The following is a 19,290-nucleotide window of genomic DNA, read 5'->3' as shown; positions in this document are numbered from 1 at the left end:
TAAACGCTAAAGAAGAAGAAGGAGGATACTGGAGCACCAACTAGCGTTCATGACTTCAGACAAAAACAAACCACAGTGAACATGAACGAAGAAGCTGACGAGACCGTGTCGGGTGGCCTCGTGAATGGGAAATCTTATTATAATAAACACACGGATGGAAGCGTCGATAAGAGCATGGTTGTGTGCAAGCTGTGCAACAAGGAATTCACATCGAGCCTCAAGTATCACCTCAACGCTAAACAATTAGCAGCTAGCGTGGACGTACAAGGACCCACACCCAACCCACACTGCACCAGATGACTGGTTTAAGGACCAGGGGAACTAAGTCCACGTCTGAAAAAATAACGTTGTTGTTGATGTTCTGAATGTACTTGAAAGTATTGGTCTACTTAAAGAAACCTAGTTTACAGAAGGTCTACTTACCTATAGGCTACCTGAATTTCTGAAAGTACTATATTTCTAATATGCTATTTCTACACTTGTCTGCTGGAATTGGTTGAACAAAAATAAAAATACATGTGAAAAAAATTACTTCTCACTGTTCTCAGGTCAAATATTTATGCAATTAAAATTAGATTAATTTTGATTAATTAATTACAAAATACACTCACCGGCCACTTTATTAGGTACCCCATGCTAGTAACGGGTTGGACCCCCTTTTGCCTTCAGAACTGCCTCAATTCTTCGTGGCATAGATTCAACAAGGTGCTGGAAGCATTCCTCAGGGAGTTTGGTCCATATTGACATGATGGCATCACACAGTTGCCGCAGATTTGTCTGCTGCACATCCATGATGCGAATCTCCCGTTCCACCACATCCCAAAGATGCTCTATTGGATTGAGATCTGGTGATTGTGGAGGCCATTTGAGTACAGCGAACTCATTGTCATGTTCAAGAAACCAGTCTGAGATGATTCCAGCTTTATGACATGGCGCATTATCCTGCTGAAAGTAGCCATCAGAAGTTGGGTACATTGTGGTCATAAAGGGATGGACATGGTCAGCAACAATACTCAGGTAGGCTGTGGCGTTGCAACGATACTCAATTGGTACCAAGGGGCCCAAAGAGTGCCAAGAAAATATTCCCCACACCATGACACCACCACCACCAGCCTGAACCGTTGATACAAGGCAGGATGGATCCATGCTTTCATGTTGTAGACGCCAAATTCTGACCCTACCATCCGAATGTCGCAGCAGAAATCGAGACTCATCAGACCAGGCAACGTTTTTCCAATCTTCTATTGTCCAATTTCGATGAGCTTGTGCAAACTGTAGCCTCAGTTTTCTGTTCTTAGCTGAAAGGAGTGGCACCCGGTGTGGTCTTCTGCTGCTGTAGCCCATCTGCCTCAAAGTTCGACGTACTGTGCGTTCAGAGATGCTCTTATGCCCACCTTGGTTGTAACGGGTGGTTATTTGAGTCACTGTTGCCCTTCTATCAGCTCGAACCAGTCTGGCCATTCTCCTCTGACCTCTGGCATCAACAAGGCATTTCCGCCCACAGAACTGCCGCTCACTGGATGTTTTTTCTTTTTCGGACCATTCTCTGTAAACCCTAGAGATGGTTGTGCGTGAAAATCCCAGTAGATTAGCAGTTTCTGAAATACTCAGACCAGCCCTTCTGGCACCAACAATCATGCCACGTTCAAAGTCACTCAAATCACCTTTCTTCCCCATACTGATGCTCGGTTTGAACTGCAGGAGATTGTCTTGACAATGTCTACATGCCTAAATGCACTGAGTTGCCGCCATGTGATTGGCTGCTTAGAAATTAAGTGTTAACGAGCAGTTGGACAGGTGTACCTAATAAAGTGGCCGGTGAGTGTATATTGACCTTACATATATTTTTTTATAATATATATATAATTTTTAATTATAATTTATTTTTTTACCTATTATTTAAAAAAAATCTTTTCTGTGACATTTTTTGACCCTACATATTTTGACTGTTTTCACAATATATTTTTTCCCATGACATGACTGGAATGGTCTTAGATGGAGCAACCTACACATCCCTGTCACTAATGCCAAATGCCCCAAATTTCTGTACTTTAAACCTTATCTGGGTTCAACCCTCAAGGGACATGGTGGCTCTTCCTAAATCCTTTTTTAGTTTGGGGTAACTGACATTTATAAAAAATCATAATGGGATATTGCCCCAGAGATGGATTGGTGCATCTTGGAGGATCAACCATGCTATTCATCCTTCCTGCATTGGTAAAGGCACAAGTGAGTTGAATTTGAATGTAACAGAGAATTGGAGGGTGGATGCACTAAACAGGGTAAACAAATCTACACCATGTGCCAGACTGTCAGTTTAAGGTTGTCCACAGGATGCCCTGAAGTAGACAAACATGTGATTGTCTTGAAAAATGCCCTCAGAGGCTGTAATAAGTTTCATGTCAGTGTGACCACTTAATGAGACACATCTGACTCATAGGCTACGTAGCATGGCTAATAAGTGCTATAAAGCTAAAAGCAAAGCAATTAACATCAAATTTAGTCAATTCATCATCATCATTCAAAAGATTCTTCATCATTCTTGACAATGCCATCATAACTCTCAAGTGAACGCGCCTTGTGTTTCTGCATAACCCCTAGGGTTCACTTCTCTGAAACAACCAGTGGGGACAATGCCCCCACAACTACCTCCACAACTACCTCCACGGTAGTGTGCTCAAGACTTGGCAGGAGCAGGATTTGAACCCACTGGCGGCGCTTACAGAGGCTTTCGGCTGCTTCTTGCACCCCTACACTACCAGTCCTGGTCACATTTTGGCAACTTTGATTCTCCTATTTAACCTTGAGCATGTGAGTTAAACTTTAACACTCTTTTAAATGCTATTTCCACATCTGGGCTTGAACCCACAACCTTCAAGTGCAGTGCAGGGGCTTATGTCAGCAGCTCTTCCGCTGTGCTACTTCACTACACACTAACCACCCCTTTGTTTGTTGTATTTAACCTTGAGATTGCTACACAAACCTGAAGTAAAGCCAACCTACAGAGTAAGGACAGTTGCTCCTCAGCTCTTGTGCTGCACTACCTCACCATGCACCAATAAAATTTTGTTTCTCGTATTTAACCTTGAGACTGCTACTCAAACCTCAAACCTCTTTCAAAGCAGAAGTGATGTCTGCATGAAGGGGTGTGAACCCACAACCTCAGACAGCAGGTTGGAGCCTGCAGCCCTTCAGTTGTTCCCTTGTGCTATTCAAGCACATGCCTCAATGTGTAAATACATGTTGTGAGTCTATTGGATGTGGTCCATTTATATTCCCTATCCATTTACACTATATTATGTTAATGATATGTTAATAAAGAAAAATGTTAATATACTATAAACATAATACATTGAGATAATGGACATCTTGATTATTTCATTATCATCATTATTTCTTAAATACATTTTTTGCACAAATAATCTAACTAAAACTGACCAATAATATAGTTGAGTGAAAAAAGTTATTAAACTCTAAAATGAGAATGAGAATTCTACGTGAAATAAAACAAATAGTCAAGAAAACAGACAGTAGTAAGTTAATAAATATACCACACATTTTGGCGAGATTAATGGGGAACAGTTTATTGTAGCCTTCAATGACACACTGGGACACCATCATTCACACATGTAACCCCAATTTCAACAAAAGCTAATGACGGAAGGAAAAACTCTTTTAGTGACAGAAGAATTTGGGACAGCAAGGTGGGGTTACTGACATTTCACCTTCACGTCACTCCGCCACACTGACATTGCAGTGGTCCCCCCAACATTTACCACGGTTTACATCCATTTAGGAATCTTTACGTCCACAACCCTGATCATGGGATGAAAAACACAGAAAGTTAATGTAGAAAACACTGTAAGATGCCCTCCTTTTGCTTATATTGCTTGCATGAAAAAATTAGTGCTCATTGATAAAAAGCAATACCCTGAACAGGATGATTGTTATGTACAGGAACTGTGTTGCTGAAAAGTTAGTTGAAATCCCTCTCACTGCAGATCTATTATCCTCTGTACAATTTAAGATCATACGTTTGAATCAGCTGGATCACAGAATATCAATGTAAATGACACAGGCATAAGTACTTCTAAATAATAAATAAACTTGTTACTAATATGAACCAATTCAAGAGGTTGAATCACTAAAACAATACTACATTAAGTAACTAGTAAGTAACTAGTAGTATTTGGCTAACATTTAACAGCATTTTTTAATGGCAACATTACAGTACAGGTCGTATTGAATTATAATACCTTATGTATTTGCAGGGATGGACATACGGGTATATTTGACTTCAATATAGTCTTAAAGCTTCTGTTTACCCTGCCATACCAAGCATAGTGCCCAGGACCAATGCCCGGTGTTTTCACATCATCAGGGCATTGTAAAGGGGGGGGATTTCTCAGATGCTATAATGTCTAACTACTTGAAGGGGTACCAGTTTGATGTTTTATTTCCATTGTGAATAAAGTGACCTCTTTGTGATATAACTCACCCCTCTAAAGAATCCTTCATGAATATATTTCGAAATATATTTGATAATTATAACCCTGGTCGTTCGCATTATTTGTGATTCTTATCTAAGGTTAAATGTCTGGATTTAAAAGAATGTGAAAACACAAATACCTGTGTCTCTCGTCACTCAATGTAACATTTTTATTATTAAGGCAAATAAATAAACCTCATTGAAACCTTATTTTTATGTGCTGGATTATTCACTGGAGGGAGAGGGGGTGCGTTACTGAAGTACTCCAAATACACAAGCTACTGAGAAAAATTGTTACAAGCGAGCTAATACATTTGGGTGTGAATAAAACACAGATAGGAACGAGATCTGGAGAGATATGCTTGTTTGTTGTTCTGCCCAGAGTCATGGATTGATATCAATTTCACCTCTGTGCATCTTGTTCATAAATAGGCCCGATTCATGTTCAGCCTAGCTGGGGCGGGAAACATAGGGATATCAATCGCATATTCCAACTTCCCAGAGGATATATCGTATTTGAACTGGGTAAACTAAGAAACGGAATAAATAAAAGAGAAACGCAAACTGTGGTTTATCATGCAGCTGAAGCTATTTCGTTCTCCCCATCAACTGTGTCCTACACATTGTCTGAACATCAGTGGCCGTGACAAGTAGCTTGACAGTTTACAAGACATGTCTGATATGTACCGGTATCGCGGCTCTTCGGGTGTTAACCAGGGATTTCAGATTACTAGCCACAGCTAGGCTAACCAGTCTTCATCTAATTTGTGCCCCGACAGCAGCACGTCCCAAAATGCACAGAGATGACCCTTTATAACCATCTCACTGGGCTTAGGGCCGCCACACATTTATCTCCAATGGCTTTAAACCTCAGTGGGGGGTAGAGTCCCATGAGCATAGCTTGAGATACTGTAGCTTCCCTTCCTGGAGTCACTGAGGCACTACTTCCTTCAAAGAAGCCAGGGCTGAATGGATGCGGACATGAAGCCTGTTCTCAAAGTCGTAGCCTGTAAAATCCTCCTAAAACAGACAGACGTACGGATAGGTGATCAGTCACACAATAGAATATAATTACATAACTATCCGGGGAATTCCAATTGCTCTCCAAATATTTTACCTTGGCTTGAAGTAGCAACGATCTCCCCTTTCCCAGAGTCTAGTATAGAAAAAAAAAAGAAAAAGACCAGATTATAACAGAGTATGTGTTCCAATGTGATACAATCCAAAATCCAAAATGTGGATGAATAAATATGCAAACGCTGTATTGCGTGCAGCAGACCGACCTCATGCTTTGCGAGGAGAATGCACCCGAGCTCGTACACGGCGTACGGCTGAACGTACGAGTTGATGTGGCGTCCGTACTCGTCTCTGGCGGCCAGCTGGAAGGACTGGATCGCGTGTGAGATGGACAGGAGAGACAGGCTGAGTGACATTCGAAGCGCCGACTGACCGCCCCGAATGTGCGGTGCAGAATGTAGATACCTGAATGGCATCCCTCACGTTCCCGTGGCATTTGTGGATGGCACCAAGGAGGAGATGTTTCAGGCCTCTGCACGAAGCCTCGTCGAGGCTCTGTAACACTGAAGGGGAGAGGATCATAAGGTCTGATGCGTCTGCATCCAGCACATGCTGCTGTGATACCTGAAGGTTACATTTACCCTGGTTCATCATCTGCAGTTTGGACGAGGAGCAGTTCTGCAGCGCCTTCCACAAATACAGCACTTCAATCACCCCCAGGATGCAGAGCTCTCTGGTGGGCGAGATCTTTCTCAATCTCTCCGCCTGCAGCCGGGAACCAGACAGAGGAAGGGGGGTCGGGGGGGAGGGGGAGGGGGGGTTGTCACACACTTGGGGTGACTTTTTGAAAACGAAAAAAGAGGCTAAATCTGCAGCGTAACCCACCCTTTTGACGGCAAACTGCTCAATCTGGTTGTTTTTTCTCTTGAACAACTTCTGCACCTCTTTGAAAACCCCGATTGCTCCATCCAGGTCGCCGGAGGCCCCCTGACACACTGAGGGAGGGGTGATTAAAAACAAACATTGTAGAAACAACGTAGGTTTGGTGCGTGTCGGGCGTACCTCCGGTCAAGTATGCGTAGTAGCACTGCGACCAACGCGACTCATTCTTCAGCCGTTCGAACGACCTGTACGCGTCGTCAAAACTCATCTCGATCATGCTGCACCAACCTGAAGAAAGGGTCAGGCCAGACGGGGACAGAATGAGCTGCCGGGTGTGTCGGCATGTCACGACGCCGCTGACCAGCGATCACGTACCAATCTCATAAAGACACACGTGCTGGATCTCCCTTTGGTCGGACGCCAGCTCCAGCGCGTCATGGAAACAGGCCAGAGCGCTGTTGATGTGGCACTGCGGACAGAGGAGGAAGCGGAGTGACTCGGCTGATGCGTAACTGTTCGTTAGCGACCCGGGGGGAGGCGGCGGCGGCGGCACGTTACCTCTAGCCTGTGAACCCGTCCTTTGAAGAACATGAAGAGGGACGAGTTGGGGTAAACCACCGACTTCCTCTGCAGAATAGCTTTGGCCTCCAGCAGCCCCTCGTGGGTATCCGAGCCGTCCAGAGCAAAGAAAGGCAGCACTACCGTGTGGTACCACAGGAGGGCCAACCTAAGCAGCACAACAATTATGTTATGATATAACAGCATTAGTCAGGGATCACCTTCTAAAATGATGTAAAGGTAATAGGGATCTCCTTTAAAGAGTCATAAGAAAATAACATTCAGAACCAGGGAGATTGGACATTTCAGTTACATGGCTCTAGTGTGGAGGGTTTAAGAATGAATGCAGGTTGCATTAATTGATGCAGAGTTGGCTGACGATCATGTGTGGGTTTGTCTCTATGTGCTGGATGATCAGATTAAAATCCCCCTCCAATGCAATCTGTCTCTTTATCAGAAAAAACATCTCTAATTTACAATGGAAGCTACTCACTAGGGCTGTGAACAAATATCCAATATTCAAATATATATTCATGAATAGTTGTTAAAAACAGATATTCAAAAGTGAAAATTAATATTCGAATGTACAAAAACAAAAAAACGGGCAGCAGCAGCAGCTGACTGTCTGCTTTGCGGGTTGGCGCGCTACTGTACTGACTTTATATTGCATAAATAAAATAGACTAGAGGCTTCATGCACTGTTTTGATTATTTGCCGTTTCATGCCAAAGGAAAAGTTCCACGTTCACCACAGCACAGCTCGCTCAGAGCGCTCATTGTCGGCTCTACACTCGCCTCTACACCTTAAGAATATTTGTTTCAATCCCTGAATGAAGCCTGGACAAGGATCGCGACCTGAAATTGCTTGCACAAAACTCTTGATCAGCACTCGGCATTTGTTTATTGTGGTCGTTCATTTAAACCGCTCTGCGAGAGAGAGAGAGAGAGAGAGAGAGAGAGAGAGGCCATGGTCTATTGACGTGCCTAATGCCCAACTTATGGAATTCCTCAACAACTTTCCGTCTGGATGTGACGCATGTCTACTCTGTAGCAAGCAGATAATCGAATATTTTCGAATTAATGTTTTTTTAAGCAAATATTCGAACGTCATTTTTGAGCAGTTTTGACAGCCTTAGTACTCACGTAGCCAGCGGTGCCTTCATGTCCTTGCTCTCGCTCGCGTACATGAGCGAGGACAGGCCCTGGAGGCGGTCGCCGGGGAAACCAAGCAGGTTGATGATCTTGAGCAGGTGTGGCGGCACCATGGAGATGCACAGGTGGAAGAGGCCGTAGCCGAAGCTGACGGAGCCCTTGAGCCGGTCCAGTGCCTCGGCCGTGACGCAGTTCTCCACCGGCGCGTTGTGGTTGGCGTTGTCCGCCGAGAGGGACTCCTGCTGGACCGAGGGCCTCCCCTGGCGGGCCTCCTGCAGCTGGCTGATGTCACTGTGGCACTTGTTGTACATTTTCCACGCCTTACGTAGAATCCAGCCTCCTTTGATATAAGCTGTGATTTGATAAGAAGGTCGTTAATTAATCTCTGCAGCAAATAAGCATATTCATGACTAATTAGTTTGTCTTTGTTTTTTCAGCCTCACTAGAAGCGTTTTTTTGAGCTAAACTCTTTGTAGTTTGTATCAGATCTCTATTTTCCCCTTGGTGATCCTTTTAGTTTTTATCACGCAAATTAGCTAATGTTAGCATGCCAACTAGTGGTGGAACACAACATACATTCAAGTACTGTGAGGCATTTGTACTTTGACTTTTTCTTACATGTCACAGTCTAAAGAGAAATATTATCCGTTAGCTGTCACAACAATAATATTTCCCCATGTGTTTCATTGTATCATTATACTTACTTATCTTTATAATACATAATGTATTATTATAATATGTTAATAGTTTTATGAACAAAATGATTCAGTACCAGTATAAACAAACTAATATTTCATGCCTACACACCTGACTTCACATAGCAGTAATGGTATCGTCCAGTTAATCCTAATTAATATATCCCAGTAAAATAAGATCCACCTAAATATGATCCGTTAAAGTGGTATGACATCATCACATGGATCTACTTCTCTTTCTACCTGAAAGCTCCTGCTTGACGAAGGAGAGCACGGCGAGGTACACCTGACAGTCGGCCACAATGATCTGTCTCTGTAGGCGGTCCACGACCACGACACCTGACCTCTGAGAGTCCATCTGCAACACGCACACACATACACACACACACACACACACAGCAGTATTACTCATAACCTGCATGCTGAATGACCCCCACACCGCTCGCCCCCTGTTTGTTGATTACATTTCCCAGAAGCACTAATTAAATCTGTGAGTGGGTTTGGAATGACCTCACTGCCGGCTGGATCATTAGGCACGACGCCAAGGATATAAACATTGTTATCTGAAAAGCAGCCTGTTCTGGCGGCAATATTAGGAGACTTCAAAGCCAGCGGAATCACGTAACAAAAATGTTTTCTCTACGTGGCAGCGCTATACTCACACTTTTCTTAATCTTGTTCCTGATGGTCTCTATGACTCCGGCGCTGTCGCTCTCACACAGCTTCTCCGTGGTCCTCAGGTCGTCACAGGCCGTCTGCATCTTCTCCTCCTCAAATGTCATCATGGCGTTCTGCAACGCAAAGAGGTCAACGCACCCTGAAAATAAAGCAGCCACGCATGGTCTTGTTGTGCTCGAGCGGGCAGGAAACATCTTTTGACAGTAGGGAAGGAGTGTTATGAAAGCACAAAGGGCCGTGTCTGCGTGTCAGTGAGCGGAGGGACGCGGAGACATCCGTGCAGCTGCAACTTTGAAGATGCGACACAGTTGTTGCTGCTGAAATGTCTTGGGGTCAGCTTCAACGAAACACGGAGGTAGACAAAAGTGGAGAGATTCAACGGGACATTTGTAGATTCCCGTTATGAGGTTTTCATGCCAAGCGGTGGGCGTTCTCTCCGTACGGCATGTATGAATGTCCACCCTGACGTTCAGATGCCTTCAGGGCCATTTAGTATCTAGGGGACAGAGGATGACATCATCTGTGGCTTCATGTTTGCGAGTGTCTTCACCCCCCTCCACCAAGAGAAAGAAAGAGTATGTGTCTGTGTGTGTGTGTGTGTGTGTGTGTGTGTGTGTGTGTGTGTGTGTGTGACCATCACAGCGTGAAGAATCTCCCTTTCCCATCAGCCTTTCAGCTAAATGTTCTTCTCTGCCGGAGCATCACGGTTCTTGAGAGGGAGATTCATCCATTATGTTAATGGACGGAAGTGCAGAGCAGAGGAGGCCCTTGGTGACAATAGCGAACGTCCAATTTGACAGTTTGGGTTATTTCATGTGATACGGGGCGGGGTTCTCTCCCCCCGATCATCATATCTCTCACTAGCCGAGATGAAACTCACCAGGAAACTGACGAAACTGGCCCCGAAGCTCATCAGCGGGCTGTGGGTCCTACACAGGAGACGAGAGGAGGGATGAGAGATGCATTCACTGTCAAGCCAGACAGAACCAATCCCATTTACAACCCAAAGCCTGGTCCCCTCTCATCCCCCAGCGAGGGTGCTCAGCTGTCACGAAGGATGTCACGGCTCACCACCATCCCTTCGTGTGATGCGAGGGTCTAGTGTGGGTCTTGTGTTAAAAGTAAAAATGCATTACCAAAATTTCCGCTTTCCAAAAATGCAACAGGGTCTGTTTGAAAGGTTCAATAAGAGGTGGGAGGGACGATGTTAAGATAAACAGCTGGAGGCCCCACTGACCATAACATGCATCTGGAACCTTATAACCTATTTAGTAACGTATTTGAAGTGCCCTGCCTTAAAAGCATGCTCAGTGTTCTCCATTCCACTGAGATGTTTGAGGCGCCTGGGACTCTTAAGGAGAGGTTTATGCAGGCATCCCTCTGCAACATGCAATGATGACGGGGCGCACCTGTATCTCCTGAACAGCTCGTCGCTCTCCTTGAAGCCGTTGTTGAGCAGCATGTTGATGCCTTGCAGGGCCATCTCGGCATCATCTAGCCGCTCGGCCTTGTCCTCCACCTGCTGCTGCTGCTGCTGGGACCGCTCGGGACCCGCCATTGTTTGTGCTGCAGCGCGGGCGGCCGCGGGCCCGAACCGGTGCGACGGGGAACAAAACGCGTCTCTCCGCCGAAGCGAAGCCGCATTGGTTTATTCCCGCTGGCGTAATGGACGGATTTTATTTTTGTTGTAATAAAAGAAAAAAATGAGACCTGGTCGGCGAATCAAGAAAAGGAGAAGCGGCTCCCGCAGGCTCCGGGGTCCAGTGCTCCTTTCGGGGTATGTAGGCCGCTGATGCCCGCATAGGACTCGCTCGCTCCGCGCTACAGCGACGCTTCTCCTCGTCGTCGTTCCTCCCGTCCGCGTGCGCGTCCACGCTCTAAACACACGCTGCACCTATCGGCCCGTGCATCTAGCATCCTTCAGGCTCCACCTGCACGCCTCCTCCACTCTGCTACTCCCCGCCTTGCAGCAGCACCCGACGCGTTACATAACGAGGCTCCGAGTCCGCTGGGCTGCTTCTGTCTGCCGGCGGCACGTCACGTCGCCCTGGCGTCACAACGCGCCGCGCCGCCGCCCGAGAGGAGGAGGAGGAGGATGGAGCAGCATCCCGTTCGGTCGGCTCCGTCACCCCGACAGGCTCCGTCAGGCGCGCAGCGCGCGGCAGCCAATGGGCGCTCAGACCGATGAAGTACTACTATTATATCATATACCGCATTATAAAGTAGACCTTTATTCTGAACCTGGTTATCGTCGAGCCGAGGCCTGCGTCCAAGAAGGTTTGACAATTTGCACCGTAAATAACATAAGAAAATATATTAAGGTATGATTTTGATTAAATAAGTATACGTGTCGTGCTTTTTGGTAATACCTGTATTTTTATTGTATATTATTTTTTATGTATTCCCCGCAGCACTAAGCACAAACTGGGATTCCAAAGTTTTGTTTTTTTAAGTACGTGGTATGACATTCCACGTGTGCAATTACGTCACAGAAAGCAAGTGGGGCTTTACAGTTTGAATGTGCAGTAAGTGAGTAAAATGAAGTAATGTACAAATATAAAGAGGGTCAAAACATTGGCAATATGAGTATAATGTGTAATATTACAGTATGCATCTATCTGTTGAAAAGAGATTTAAAGAACACATATTGTCACCAACAAAAGCACATATGTGGAGGACAGGGTTGATATTTCTAAGTGTTAAGACATGCAGACAAGTAGCCAGGTAGGTTTGATCCTGAGCCCCAAGCTGGTGAGCCTGTGCAGCCTGTGCACCATGTCTGAACTGGTCTCACAGCCCTGATGAGTCAACAAATTTTCTTTTCTTTGAACCCGCGGGGGGGTGGAGCCTGGAGGCTGACCTACCTACCTACCAAGCAGAGTCTATTGTCCTCATTGACTCTCAGTGAAGACAGTCATGGAGCTGGGATCATCGGTTGGGGCTGTGAGGAGTAAAAGGGTTCTACTGGGCGACCAGGTCCGTCCTGCTGTCATCGTGATAAAGGATGGGAAGATCCATCAAATCCTCTCTGACAGCGACTTTCCCGGAGGTGAGGTAAGACAGCCCTCGTTGGCCATTTCCCCCTGTAGGTTTGTAAGGTCACATGCACTGATTCAGCCCTCCTAATGATCTATTGGCCCTCAAACAATGGTGTTGCTGCGATGGCAGGTGTTGGACGTGGGCGACAGCGTGGTGATGCCAGGCATCGTCGATTGCCACGTTCACGTGAACGAACCAGGCCGAGTCTCCTGGGAGGGCTTCTGGACCGCCACCAGGGCCGCTGCAGCTGGAGGGGTGACAACTATTGTGGACATGCCGCTGTAAGCTTGTTTCCAAAAGGGGAAAAAAAAGTCGGACCTTGCGAGGCCACCTGTGGAGGGTAAACAGAGAGTAGAATAACGCCTCTTTTTGGAAGCATGAGTTGTTACAGCTGGTAATTTGACATTCAAATTGGTGTTTTTTTATGCAAAATAAAAGGAGCTGAAAAAGCCAACATCCTTCCCTCCCGCATTGCCATTCGTTGGCATGAGAGAACAGTTTGATTTCAGGTTTCCAGCTGGAAGTTTTGTCTCATTTTTTTATTTTAAAATTCCCACAGAAACAGCCTTCCTCCAACCACCACGGTTGGAAATTTCCACGAGAAGCGGCTCGAGGCGGCAGGGAAGTGTTTTGTGGACACGGCCTTCTGGGGAGGAGTGATTCCTGGCAATCAGGTATGGTGGAGCAGCTCATGGTACATTAAATAAAAGCCAAGCTGCGCTGATATAACGATCAAATGCCGGATGTCTCCTTTGAGTAGCTTGAGCTGCGGCCCATGATCCAGGCGGGAGTGGCGGGCTTCAAGTGTTTCCTCATCCACAGCGGGGTGGAGGAGTTCCCCCATGTGACGGAGCGGGATCTACACGCAGCCATGGCGCAGCTGCAAGGCACCGGAAGTGTCCTGCTGGTAAGAGACCCCCCCCCCCGCAGCGGCGTCCATAACCTTCCCACGTAGAGAGCTGCAGTATCCCTGAAACATCCTCTGGTTCGTCTCCCTTTAGTTTCACGCAGAGGTGGACGTTCAGCAGACGACACAGGAGGATGGCGGTAACAGTCATTTTACAGTAGAGCAATTTAAGTATGTGACGCAGTTAGAAAGTCAACAACTCACATGCCAGGATTGGGATTGCAATATTCGGAAGTGCACTGAGCTAGAACATCCAAAAATGCTGTTACTTTACCTTTTGGCCAAATGAATCACAACATTTGAGTTTAATTTGCAAAAGGTTCCCAGTGTTGATATCGTAGCTAAACGCCACACCTTGCCTGCTCCACTAGACCCTCGTCAGTACTCCACCTTTCTGCAGTCCAGACCAGATGTCATGGAGATGGAGGCTATTCGCACCATCACAGCGCTCTGCCTCCAGTACCAGTAAGAACATCTGCGTGGCGGCAGATGACCGTGACCTCTTTGTGATCGTAGCATTGATGCGACACCGAGCGAACTCTCTCTGCTCCAGAGTGCGGTGCCATATCGTTCACTTGTCCTCTGCTAAGCCACTGGAGCTGATCCAGGAGGCCCGGCAGGCCGGAGCCCCCCTGACGGTAGAGACCACCCATCACTACCTCAGCCTGTGTGCGGAGAACATACCTGCGGGGGCCACACAATTCAAGTGCTGCCCCCCCATCAGAGGATCTGTGAACCAGGTAAGCGGAAGAGGGTGCAAAGCAGTGTGGTGAGGTCGAACGTAACGCTGCGATTCGATATCCATTACTCGCAGAGGATGGGATTTTGTCCCCACAGGAGCAGTTGTGGTCCGCGCTGAAAGCCGGGCAGATTGACATGGTGGTGTCGGATCATTCCCCCTGCACCCCAGACCTGAAGAAGCTGGTTACCGGAGACTTCACTGAGGCTTGGGGTGGAATTTCTTCTCTACAGTTTGGTATGTACTGAGACGACGTCCAGTGTTAAAATGCCACATCTTTAAAGCAGAGTCAAACATGTCTAAACTTGTGGCAGAAGAAACAGTTTTGACTCTGTACTGGGAACACAAATGATTCCACTGGATGGCACCAATTTTGTTTGTGAATTTACATCCCAGTAAGTGTTTTGGTGTCACACACCCGGTGTCGCAGTAAACTTGTTCAGAGGCAGCTCTCCTCCTCGTCCTCCTGGCTACGGAGCAGCTCCAGGACTTGTCCCTACACGACAAATCCTCCGTGCTTTAGTAGCCTGGCAGGGACACTGCACACTTAAACCTGGCCCGTGTAAAACGACAGGCCACTCTATATGCAAATTGGTCTTTTTGAGTGGACGAGCGGCCGCGTGTCTCCTCCGACCCATAATCCATCCGACAGTCACACACACACACACACACACACACACACAACCGGGGCAAAGTTCACAGGGAGGTAAACAAGCTTTGGGGAAATGAACAATCATTTACTGGTCATTCACAGTGAGAGGGTGGTCAAAGTCTGACACCAGGAAGAGTCCAATGCACAATGTTTACTTGTTAACCATTTGCAGGTTTACCTTTGTTCTGGAGTTCAGCCAGTAAGAGAGGCTTCCAGCTGTCTGATGTGACGAGACTCCTCAGCCTGCAAACAGCCCGGCTGAGTCGTCTTGACGACCGGAAGGGCTCGCTGGCCCCCGGCTACGATGCTGACTTGGTCGTATGGGATCCAGAGAAAGAATTCGAGGTCAGGGTTGACATCTGCTTCCGTATTTAGGACTGAGAAGAGCGTGCTTTCATTGTATTCCTTTTCATTTTCTTCACAGATTAAAGAAGCAAGCATACATCATAAAAACAAGGTAGGCCACATTAACCAAACAAATAATGGAAGGAGCATGATTTTATTGTGACTGAGGTAATGATCGTGTGTGTGTGTGTGTGTGTGTGTGTGCACCCAGCTAACTCCTTACCTGGGCCTCACACTGCGAGGAGTGGTGTGTGCAACCATAGTCCGGGGCCAGCTGGTGTACAGAGAGGGCTCCTTCTGCCCCGAGCCTCTGGGGACGCATCTCCTCATCCAGCTGTGAAGCACCGCGACAACAAGCTGTAATAAACCTCAACAAAACTAAATCCTTGTGTTGTCCGAGTCCGTAAAGAGTATCCCAGGATACGTCATCTCGCTCACAATTTATGTATACGTTTGATTTTATTAATTAATTATTAACATCACAATTTGCATTTGTAATAAAACTGGGAAAACTGACAAAGAAGAAAATAAAGATATCTATAGATATCTATATAGTCATACATACATTACATAACATGCATCACTTTCGCCTTATGGATTGATTTATTAACAGTATAAAACAAAATTTCCCTTGAAAAGAGTTCCATGCAACCTTGAGCGTACATTTAAATATTAAATTAGCACCACAGGTATCCAGCTGATGGGTCTAGTGGTATATGAGATGAGCAGCAGACAGAAAGACACACATATGGTCACACGCTTATGACTGAATCCATAATCTCCTGCTGATGATGAAAATGCATTACTGTTCATAACCTTAAAACTCTTGTGCTAGACTTCCAATAGTGTTTAAAGCTCATGTGAATAACTTTTCATGTATTTATACGTCTCTATATCTCTATAGATATAGATAGATCAAGACCAAGACCGATAAAGCTGTTAGAAGATGTAATGTTCCAGAATCTAAAATGAAGCGATTTAAAATGGAGGCCAAGATGAGCACTTGCCAGGCACATGTCCTCCTGTGTACTGGAGCAAAAGCACAGCCTGGCGCTCTCGACAGTCTGTGGTCAATGATTAACATCAGAGGACATGTTGGGTGACTTCTCTTTAAAAGGCTTCCAGCTACCTGAGCTCATTGTGAACAGAAGGCAACAAAGTGTTGACAGAAGAAGCCGGAGATAAAAGCAGAAAATGTTGTGACACCCTCCTGACCGGAGGACCTCACTGGTCGGACAAAGGGGGCGTAGCTCAGCTCAGGCTTTACTTTTACCTGCTTCTACGTCTTTTTGGTGGTTTTTACTGCTCGACACGCTTGCTGGGAAACATGTCGTCCATCTCCGTGCCCCCTCCGAAATGCCTGCAGAAACCGTTGGTGGTTCCCCATCGTCAGATGTTTGGACCGGGACCTTCAAACGTTCCTCCGCGGATCTTGAAGGCCGGGGCCCGTCCTGTCATTGGACACATGCATCCAGAGATATTCGAGGTAACGGTTCAAGGGGGGGGTTGGAGTGTATTAAGTAGTAGACCCACTTCAGTTTCCTGCATGGCAAGATGGATATTATGTTGGTTAGGTGTATAAACACACATTTCTGTAAATATGAGAGCGCGTGAATTGAGAGAGAGAGAGAATGAAATCTTATATTCTTTCGTTTGGGGTTTTTCTCAATGTGTGTAGTACAGAAAATATAAAAAATGCACATCAGAATATGCAAAAGCTCAGAGTCAACAACAATCCCAAAATAATGTGTAATCCTATTATTATCATAGAAGACTAAGAAGCCAGCCAATTGTACATCGGCGAGGCTTTGTGGCATATTTCCTGCCTTCACACTGGGACCATTGATCTGTTTGCCTTCATGATGAGACAGATTTAAAAGGTCCCCCCTTGTGTCTCATAGATAATGAGCGACATCAAAAGTGGGATCCAGTACATGTTCCAGACCCGGAACAACATGACGTTCGCCGTGAGCGGCACCGGCCACACCGCCATGGAGTGCGCCATCTCCAACACAGTGGAGCCGGGGGAGAGCGTGCTGACCGCGGTCAACGGCATTTGGGGAGAGCGAGCCGCAGACATGGCTGAGAGGATCGGTAAGGCTGCTGCTTTTGTTGATTTGCCACGCAGTTAAACAGCGTGGCTCGTTTTCAAGGAGAAATATACCGAAGCAATAATCGTCCTAACCCAACAGGAGGCAGAGTAAACACCATGGTGGCAGCCCCTGCTGTTTTCTTCACCAACGCAGAAATTGAGCAGGTATCACACACACTGTAAAGCTATGAGATTACTCCCAACGCATTCAGACCATGTGACCGCGGCGTTATCTCATCGAAGGCCCTATCAAAGCACCGACCTGTGCTGTTCTTCCTGACACACGGGGAATCGTCCACAGGAGTCCTGCATCCTTTAGATGGCATCGGGCAGCTGTGCCATAAGTAAGACGCTTCCAGCATCATCAGATCCGTGACCAGAGGGAGGGCAGAGAGTACTTCACGTTGCCCTTTGTGCCTGCAGGTACAACTGCTTGTTTCTCGTCGACTCCGTGGCATCAATCGGAGGGGCCCCTCTGTGCATGGACCAGCAAGGTTCAGTATTAGATCCTGCTACATATTCCCACCCTCACCGGGGAGGCCTATTTCTGTCACACAAATGTAGATTTTGTTGTTGTTGTTGTCTTTTCAGGGATAGACATCCTATACACAGGCTCCCAAAAGGTTCTGAACGCGCCTCCGGGTACAGCGCCCATCTCCTTCAGCGAGCGAGCATGGTGAGATATGTAGACAGCAAGCAACAATTGAAGTGTGTGCAACATGTATTTAAGGATGCATCTGTCCACAGCCAGAAGATATTCAGCCGCAGGACAAAGCCAGTGTCGTTCTGCTTGGATTTGAGTTGGCTCGCCAACTACTGGGGATGTGATGGAAAGACGTCAAGAGTGTAAGACGTCTTTTTATCCCCAACTGCTGAGAGGAACCCGTTCCATTTGACATTTTTCTGAATATTGCTCTTTTCTATTTCCTTTCTATAGATATCACCACACAGGTCCAGTCACTGCTTTCTACTCCCTGAGGGAGAGTCTGGCCGTGCTCGCTGAAGAGGTGGGACGTGTTAGAGTGATAAAGTTGGATTCTGTATCCATCAGAACATCAACTGTTTGTTTTTTTCTTTTTCTTTAAAAAAGAAAACAGCAACTGTGCAAGTTGCACAGTGATCGAAGAAATAAAGTATGTAATGTAACTCAGCTGGCTGTTGGCTTGAGACGGACTCAAGTAGAAAATGGAAAAAGTTGGCTGCTAAAATAAGGCAGTGAAACATGGTGGCATTATAGCATATATATATATATATATATATGTATTCATTTTCAGCAATTATTACACAATATCACCTCAGCTGTAGCATAATATGTATTCTGTTGTCATGCCTTGTTCTGTTACTGTCAGGGCCTGGAGAATTCATGGGAAAGACATCAAAAAGTGGCCGAGTATTTCCACACTGGCCTAGAAAGCATGGGACTCAAGCTTTTTGTCAAAGAAAAAGTGAGATTTGAGTTTCAACACTACCATTTAATTGTATTGTATCATCTAAAAGGAAAGAAAGGGGAGAAAAAATGATGAATTCTGACATGAATTGTTGTAACAGAATGCCAGGCTCCCCACGGTGACCACTATTGTTGCTCCTCATGGATACGACTGGAAAGATATAACATCCTACCTCATGAAAACACATAACTTAGAGATTTCCGGAGGGCTCGGACCATCAGTTGGCTTGGTAAGAGATATATGTGCAAAAGTACTTTCCGTAATAAGTAGTTTCTGCCTGGCTGTGCTTTCCGAGTCACTCAAGTCCTGTGGATCCTAAATCCCAGTTGTTTTTGTTGTTTTAGGTGCTGCGTGTTGGACTGATGGGATGTAACAGCAGCAAAGCCAACGTCGACACGGTGCTGGCAGCACTAAAAGACGCTCTGACACACTGCCACAAGAACAAAATGTAAAATGTTACATCTGTATGCTGTCATATGATCAATGAATAAATGAGCAGCAGTATTGCGTTGTGTGGCTCAATCACTACGCAAGAGGGGGGGGGGGGGGGGGAAGGCACGCAGACGCAAGAGCCCTTTGCGCGCTCCTTGCGTGACTT

The 19,290-nt window shown here is 46.1% G+C and overlaps 3 protein-coding genes across 4 annotated transcripts; 2 read left to right on the top strand and 1 right to left on the bottom strand.

Moving 5' to 3' along the window:
- Positions 1–3,568: 3,568 nt before the first annotated feature.
- Positions 3,569–11,528, bottom strand: LOC119217003 (tetratricopeptide repeat protein 39C-like). The gene is made up of 14 exons (XM_037470281.2): positions 10,880–11,528; positions 10,351–10,399; positions 9,455–9,583; positions 9,036–9,150; positions 8,089–8,449; positions 6,947–7,115; positions 6,764–6,857; positions 6,569–6,676; positions 6,392–6,501; positions 6,148–6,271; positions 5,972–6,069; positions 5,773–5,877; positions 5,607–5,645; positions 3,569–5,509 (listed from the first exon to the last, which is right to left on the bottom strand). The coding sequence occupies exons 1-14, from the start codon at positions 11,026–11,028 to the stop codon at positions 5,420–5,422; spliced, it is 1,740 nt and encodes a 579-aa protein (XP_037326178.1). The 5' UTR covers positions 11,029–11,528; the 3' UTR covers positions 3,569–5,419.
- Positions 11,529–11,750: 222 nt separating this feature from the next.
- Positions 11,751–15,535, top strand: zgc:103559 (Allantoinase, mitochondrial). Of its 2 annotated transcripts, none has more exons than XM_037470283.2 (11): positions 11,751–12,519; positions 12,639–12,849; positions 13,069–13,183; positions 13,270–13,416; positions 13,511–13,556; positions 13,788–13,881; positions 13,970–14,156; positions 14,254–14,392; positions 14,980–15,152; positions 15,232–15,264; positions 15,364–15,535. In XM_037470283.2, exons 1-11 carry the CDS (start codon positions 12,387–12,389, stop codon positions 15,490–15,492), a joined length of 1,407 nt encoding a protein of 468 aa, XP_037326180.1. In that variant the 5' UTR covers positions 11,751–12,386; the 3' UTR covers positions 15,493–15,535. The 2 variants fall into 2 exon arrangements, with proteins under 2 accessions (XP_037326180.1, XP_037326182.1); XM_037470285.2 differs by having other exon boundaries at positions 11,751–12,524; positions 12,639–12,790.
- A 739-nt stretch (positions 15,536–16,274) lies between these two features.
- agxta (alanine--glyoxylate and serine--pyruvate aminotransferase a) lies at positions 16,275–19,196 on the top strand. Its single transcript, XM_037470288.2, has 11 exons — positions 16,275–16,638; positions 17,054–17,246; positions 17,345–17,409; positions 17,488–17,588; positions 17,668–17,738; positions 17,836–17,920; positions 17,992–18,090; positions 18,182–18,251; positions 18,594–18,689; positions 18,793–18,921; positions 19,037–19,196. Exons 1-11 carry the CDS (start codon positions 16,480–16,482, stop codon positions 19,142–19,144), a joined length of 1,176 nt encoding a protein of 391 aa, XP_037326185.2. The 5' UTR covers positions 16,275–16,479; the 3' UTR covers positions 19,145–19,196.
- The last annotated feature ends 94 nt before the right edge of the window (positions 19,197–19,290 follow it).

This window comes from Pungitius pungitius, chromosome 7 (assembly GCF_949316345.1).
Source record: "Pungitius pungitius chromosome 7, fPunPun2.1, whole genome shotgun sequence".
Classification (NCBI taxonomy): domain Eukaryota; kingdom Metazoa; phylum Chordata; class Actinopteri; order Perciformes; family Gasterosteidae; genus Pungitius; species Pungitius pungitius.
The sequence above is the reverse complement of the archived record's forward strand: the minus strand, read 5'-3'. Positions and strand labels throughout refer to the sequence as shown.

Excerpts from the sequence above, each read along its gene's own strand:
- LOC119217003 (XM_037470281.2), bottom strand. The coding sequence starts at position 11,028 with ATGGCGGGTCCCGAGCGGTCCCAGCAGCAGCAGCAGCAGGTGGAGGAC. Across the intron at positions 10,400-10,879 it reads GAGCTGTTCAGGAGATACAG|GACCCACAGCCCGCTGATGA; the intron begins GTGCGCCCCGTC and ends TCTCCTGTGTAG. Across the intron at positions 6,272-6,391 it reads AGCAGTTTGCCGTCAAAAGG|GCGGAGAGATTGAGAAAGAT; the intron begins GTGGGTTACGCT and ends TCCCGGCTGCAG.
- zgc:103559 (XM_037470283.2), top strand. The coding sequence starts at position 12,387 with ATGGAGCTGGGATCATCGGTTGGGGCTGTGAGGAGTAAAAGGGTTCTA. Across the intron at positions 12,520-12,638 it reads TGACAGCGACTTTCCCGGAG|GTGTTGGACGTGGGCGACAG; the intron begins GTGAGGTAAGAC and ends CTGCGATGGCAG. Across the intron at positions 13,557-13,787 it reads GACGACACAGGAGGATGGCG|ACCCTCGTCAGTACTCCACC; the intron begins GTAACAGTCATT and ends CTGCTCCACTAG.
- agxta (XM_037470288.2), top strand. The coding sequence starts at position 16,480 with ATGTCGTCCATCTCCGTGCCCCCTCCGAAATGCCTGCAGAAACCGTTG. Across the intron at positions 17,739-17,835 it reads TCTGTGCATGGACCAGCAAG|GGATAGACATCCTATACACA; the intron begins GTTCAGTATTAG and ends TTGTCTTTTCAG. Across the intron at positions 18,690-18,792 it reads AGCTTTTTGTCAAAGAAAAA|AATGCCAGGCTCCCCACGGT; the intron begins GTGAGATTTGAG and ends TTGTTGTAACAG.